The 6000-nt window shown below is 58.5% G+C and overlaps 1 protein-coding gene across 2 annotated transcripts in view; it reads right to left on the bottom strand.

Annotated features, from left to right (window-relative positions):
- PLEKHD1 (pleckstrin homology and coiled-coil domain containing D1) overlaps positions 1 to 5748 on the bottom strand; it is a 33386-nt gene extending 27638 nt beyond the window's left edge. Inside the window, exons 1-2 of one of the 2 annotated variants that reach the window (XM_043921000.1) lie at positions 5483 to 5748; positions 4612 to 4709 (exon numbers count right to left, since the gene is read on the bottom strand). Coding sequence is in view for 1 of the 2 variants with exons in the window: in XM_043920999.1 (XP_043776934.1) it covers positions 4612 to 4760 (149 nt within the window). In the remaining variant the exon portion in view is untranslated. Of the gene's footprint in view, positions 1 to 4611; positions 5435 to 5482 lie in introns of those variants that run through there. The other variant, XM_043920999.1, reaches the window with a different exon arrangement.
- Between the last annotated feature and the right edge of the window lie 252 nt (positions 5749 to 6000).

Raw genomic sequence — 6000 nt, forward strand, 5'->3', positions numbered from 1 at the left:
GGGGGCCTTGGAGCCCTCCTTCTGCCCCCCACCTCCCTGTGGTGGAGTTAAAGCACCTGTAGAATCACCATGGAACAGAGTTTAAACACCACAATTTGATCCATTTCCATTTGACGGATGAGACACTGCCAGCCGGTGAGCTGTGAGGCAGCCGTGCCCCGGCCTGGCTCACACAGCTGGTCATGGGCAGAGCTGGGACTGGAGCTCAGGGCACCCGCCTCTCAGCCTGGGTTCACCTGCCACCAGGGCCACACCCGCTCTCAAAGAAACTGCTCTATATTTCCAAGTCTTGGACGCGAGGCAGTTGAATTGCCTGAAAGTGTTCCACTTGAGTTCTGGCCCCTGTTTTCAAACAGCCCATCAACAGCCTCTCATGACAGCTCCTGGGAGTGGGGAAGGAGAAGTGTGTCTTGTTTGCATAACCAACTCATTTAACTTCGGGCCAAATGAACCATCACATGACCCCAGTGAAGCCTGACACAATGGGTGTCATCTCATCTTACAGCTGTGCTATGATCTGGAGAGTGTACCCAGATCATACTTAAACTAAGGACTCAAAACAACCTTGATGCCACCATCTTAGACGGATCTGGGGAGAGCCCAGAGCTGCCACCTAGCCACTGCCCACCACCAAACACTATCATTCTGAAAGAAGTTGGGAGAGCACAGGTTGATTATGAAAAAAAAAAAAGAGGGGCCTGCAGACTGGGATAGAACAGGCAGAAATGCTGCAGCTGTGCTGGGGGGACACCTCCCAGTCAGCTGTGAGAAATGCTATGTGAGCCAGGAAGCGAGACCAAGTCCCAGTGTCACTGGAGTGAGGCTGAGCCTGGTGCGTGGAGGTGACGGGCAAGCTCTCCCCCCACAGTCCTTTGGGGGGAGTATCACAGTGTCGCCTTTAGGAAGCAGTGCTCAGAGCCAAGGCTGAAACTCCTGGACCTAAATCTCTGTGGGAAGAAAGTCTCCTCAAGTCTTTCTGGCGTGATGAACACCAGCTGCACAGATCATCTTTCCACCCCTGCGCACGTTGTGGCCTGAGCTTTGGGAAATGAGGCCCCCTCATCTCCAGGGTTCCCCTGGCACTTAGCGGACACTGTGAGTCTCAGCAATCTGAGGTAGGATGGCCCGAAGCTCCACAAGAGTGAGCTGATACCCAGGGCCTACCATTCACCTTATACCTGAGGGAGGAGGAGGGACATGGGTGTAGACACCCCAGAGGCAGGAAGGAATCAGCTGGGCCCTCCTCATCAGAGGCTCCAGCCTTGGGAGATGTGCAGAGGGATTAGGGAATGGATTGGACTGCAAGGAGATCAAACCAGTCAATCCTAAAGGAAATCAACCCTGAATATTCACTGGAAGGACTGATGCTGAAGCTGAAGCTCCAATATTTTGACCATCTGATGGGAAGAGCCGATTCACTGGAAAAGACCCTGATGCTGGGAAAGATTGAAGGCAGGAGGAGAAGGGGACGACAGAGGATGAGACAGTTGGATGGCATCACTAACTCAATGGACATGAGTTTGAGCAAACTCCAGGAGACAGTGAAGGACAGGGAAGCCTGGCGTGCTGCAGTCCAAAGGGTCGCAGAGTCGAACATGACTTCGTGACTGAACAACAACAACTGGAGTGCTGGGGAAAGAATGAAGCCCTGGGAGAGAGCTGGCCTGTCTGCTGGACCAGTGCCTCCGTGCGGCTGACAACAGCCCAGGCAGAGAGGCTTCACTCCTGTCCTCCTTGTCTCTGAGCACCTGTGTCTCCGCTGCTCACAGGTGAGGGGGAGGAGTCACCCTCTAGACACCTCTCCCAGATCATCTGATTACTGCTAAAAAACATTGTTGATTCCTTTCTCTTTTTGTTGTTCATGGGGAATAAAAGCTGACCCTTCAGCTCAAGGGCATCTTCCCACCCCGGGAAGGGCTGCTCGGGCACTAGGAGCTGGAGGCACAGGCCCTGAGCGGAAGAGGTTTTCTAGAACCCAGCCAGCCACAGCCGCTCCCATCCTGCCCATGAGTTATTTATGCGGCTCAGGAGCCTTTCCAGGCCCCCTCCTCTTAGCTGCACCCCCCACCCGCCGACCATGGCATCGATCGCTCTAATGGCAGGGCTCTGAGGCGGCAGGCCTGAGTGCCCTCTCCCCAGGCCTTCCTGTGGCTGCTAATTAGCTGGAGTCCAGAGAGGCCACAGAGCGGTAAGTGGGGCCCAAGGGGCCCTGCTGGGAAGTGACAGGGGGCTAAGCTGAGCATCAGGCCTCCCCCTGCTCCATTCCAGACCCTCTCTGGCCGGCTGTTGCTGATCCAAGGCTAGAGCGCATGTGCATGTGCGTGTGTGTGTGTGTGTGTGTGTGTGTTTATCTGTGAACATGGACAGAGGCCTAGAAAGAGCAGGGGAATGTTAGCTCTTTCCTGAGTCCCAGGGAAGGAGGAGTCTTTGCACAGGGGCAACTCTGGAATTCCCATGAAGGAACAGAGTGAAAATCTCCTTGGAAGGCGGTTGGAGGACTTAACCTTGCAGAACGTGTACACTGTTCTGACTTGGGCTGGGTGAGTTTTTGAGTGGTTGTGGGAGTTACTGGTGGAGATTCTTGGGGTGGGGGTGCTACAGCTGTCCAAGGCCCCTGGGCTCCATCACTGTGCTTTTAGCTGGGGAACTTTTGCCCACAATGCCTCCCAGCCCTGGAATCAACTGCAGATGCAGGGGCCAAGTCCCCACACCTGTGGGTGATGGGTACAAGGGGACAGGACCTGGGGGTTGCAGATCCCCGGCACTTATTAGGAATGCCATCAGGTGAAAAATGCGTGGAAAGGGACGTCTTGGAGGACAAGACCCAAAGGTAATACCAAGGACAGCAGCTAGACCCAACAGAGGAGTGTTGTTTGCCTAGAGCAACTGAGGTAGAAGAGGGTGGTGGGGTGCATTCTGCTAATGGTTCTTGAATTTATAAGCAGCCTCCCCACCCCCACTCAATGCCTTTGGTAGAGACAAGCCTGCTCCTGGCACTTGAGAGCTGCCGCTCAGAGCACACAGCCCTGGAAACCCCTCACAACATGGCCTCTCTGCTGCCCCAGGCCTCCACTCAGGAGATCAGAGATAAGCTTAACTTTGGAGGAACTCAAGGAGCCACCATCCCACTAAACCCCCAAGTGTGAAGTCCAGCCAAAACCAGGTATGTAAAATGTGAAACAGCATCCACAGTCCTGTTTGTTCTGTAGACATATTAAATTATTCATCAAAACAGAACATCAAAACCAACTATTACCATGTCCCTGTGAACTGTGTTCCTGGTACATAGGAAGCCCCCCTGCTCAGGGGCAGACGCACAGGGTGGGATGGAAGGGGCATCTAGACCCCCTCCTAGTTTCCTGGTAGGGTCATGCCTCCAGGCAGGGGCCAACGCACAGCAAATCTCAGAGCTGAGATTGCCCTGAAGGTGAACACTTTCCAGAAGATGGCCCATTGCTCCGGAAACCAGCATTGGGAGCTTCCTGCAAGTTCAGGGCTGTGAACTCCCCCTTCCTCCAATACCTTCCAGGCTCAGTTATGAGTAGCTACTGGCCTCTGCGGAGTAGCCTTAGAGTTGGGACCGGGAAGCTGATGCCAAAGAACCAGGCTGCTCTGACCTTCCCCACCACCCCTTCCATAGGATCAGTCCTCTGACAGGACCCATCCATCCTCAGTCCTGCCCCATCTCCCTTCCCCCAACCCTCAAGAGTCCCTCCTTTCTGTTCCAGCTTCTCTGCCTGAAGCACTGGAGTCTCTCTTCCTTAGGCCCAGTTTAAAGACACACACGTGTGCATGTGCATGCTAAGTCACTTCAGTCGTTTCCAACTCTTTGTGACCCCAAGGACTGTCGCCTGCCAGGCTCCTCCATCCATGGGATTTCCCAAGCAAGAAAACTAGAGTGGGTTGCCATGCCCTCCTCCAGGGGATCTTCCTAACCCAGGGATCGAACTCAGTCTCTTACATCTTCTGCATTGGCAGGCAGGTTCTTTACAACTAAAGAAGCCCCAGCTTCCACCTGGGAAGCACCAGTTCCCAATAAGACTCCTCCAGGGCTGGACACAGACTCTCCCAGACCCTCCTTCCCGCCCCTGGCCAGTGCTTTTCAGAAGCTCCCTCACTGCAGGTACCCGATTGTTGGGGGTAGGTGGAAGTGGGGGGTGGGAGGTAGGACACCCACCTCTGTGCCCACTTCTAGAAACCTGGGGCAGAGGGTTGTGAAGATGATGGAATTGGGGGCGGGGTCCCTGGGAGGCTGTCTGGCTGAAGACAGGGCTTCTTTCTCCCTGCCGAGTACAGTCCAATATGACCCAACTGGGCTGCAACCACCGCCACGATCTCTTCCGCCCGCGTCCATTCTCCCCAACCCGACTTAGATCCATTCCACAGAGAACTCAGCGGCCCCACCCCAGCTGGATCAGACTCCGGCAGGGATGACCCGGCCCGAGGCTGGGATCCACATCTAACAGGAGGAGCCAGCGAAGAGCGAAACGGGGCGAGGCCAAGGTCACAAGAAAGGCAGGCGCAGGACGGCAGTGAGCGGTTCGGTAGGGGGTCCTTAGGCCCTGGCTCCCTCCCCAGGTGGTCCTCCCTCGGCGCGGGAGGGGCACTCACCTCCGGGACCACTTGGCCGACGTCCTCCCGAAGGAGCGCTTCCACAGCACTCCGTAGAGCTGCACCTTGGTGCTGATGTCCAGCGCGTCCGAGTCGGCCTGCTCCAGAGACGGCGAGGGCGACACCGAGTTGGACTTGGACGTGAACATCCTGCCTCGGCGGGGCTGCTCGCGGCCGGGCCCACCCGCTCCCCGGGGCCGGCAGGGACGCGGGGCTCAGGGCTCGGGCGGGCTCGGCGCGAGGCTGCGGGGAAGCGGCGTCGGCCGGCGCCGTCGGGGCGCGTCCCAGCCGGCGGAGACGCGGAGCGGTGCGGGCCGGGAGCTGCGGCATTCAAGTGCGCGGGGCCCGGAACGCGGCGGCTAGGGGCCAGGGGGCGCGCAGCCTGCGGCTCGGGCTCCGGGCTGCGGCGGGCCCGGCGGGGAGAGAGGCTCAGCCTCCAGTCAACAGCATCACTCCCCTCTCCCTGCGACAGCCCCAATTCTGGTGGCCCCGATTGGCTGGGAGGGGCAGGTGAGCTGGCTGGAGGCCGGCCGCGAGCGCCAATCAGTGCGGGCGCCGGCGGGAGGGCCGGGCTCCGTGCGTCCGGAATGTCCCGGCGGGTAGCCTGGCCCCGGGACCCAGCCCCAGCTCCCCACCCCCGCCCAGCGGGCCCATTTCTCCCCCGGGCTCCTTCTCGCGTGGGGCGCCTACATCGAAACCGGGAACACGTCTGCTTTGTGACGGGCTTGGAGTCAGTCCTGCAGATCCTTAAACTTGCTCTGGATGCAGGAGAGCAGACGATCGGGCTTGGAGTCCCACCTCAGTTCTTACAAGGCTCGGGGAAGCGGCAGTGAGCCTTACTTTTCTCTCCTTTAGAGTGGAGACCCCTTACCTCCTCGGGCAGGGCAGGGAGCCAGGTGAGACTTCGGCCGGTGCCCGAGCGCCCGCGGGAGAGGAGACTCCATCGCGGCTGGCAGCCCCTCCCCGCCCCGCTCAGGTGGGTCTCACTTTGCACCACGTCTGCCACGATCCGGATCAGATTTCCCTTCCCAGAACTTGGCTGCCTGCGTCGGCATTTGGCTCTCAGTGCCAATCCCGAACGGTCCGCGCCACTGGTATCCGTGATTTATCTGCGCGCCTGGCCCGTGCTCCCTGGGGCCTGGCGCTCCATCCACTTCCGCTCCTCTCGGCGGCTCTAGGTGATCGTCTGACTTTCAGGCTAGGGCAGACGCCTGTCCAAACCCTGGGGACCGCCCGCGGAGAGATTCTGTTAACACCGCCGCCTATGGGCACCGCTCCAAAGGCAGGAGCGAATCTGCGCGGTGAGAGGCAGCCAGCTGAACCAGGCTGCAGTCTCCCTACCCCTGGTCGGGGACCGCAGCCATCTCTGGGCATGCAGGTTTCTTCTGA

This window comes from Cervus elaphus, chromosome 12, assembly GCF_910594005.1.
Source record: "Cervus elaphus chromosome 12, mCerEla1.1, whole genome shotgun sequence".
NCBI lineage: Eukaryota > Metazoa > Chordata > Mammalia > Artiodactyla > Cervidae > Cervus > Cervus elaphus.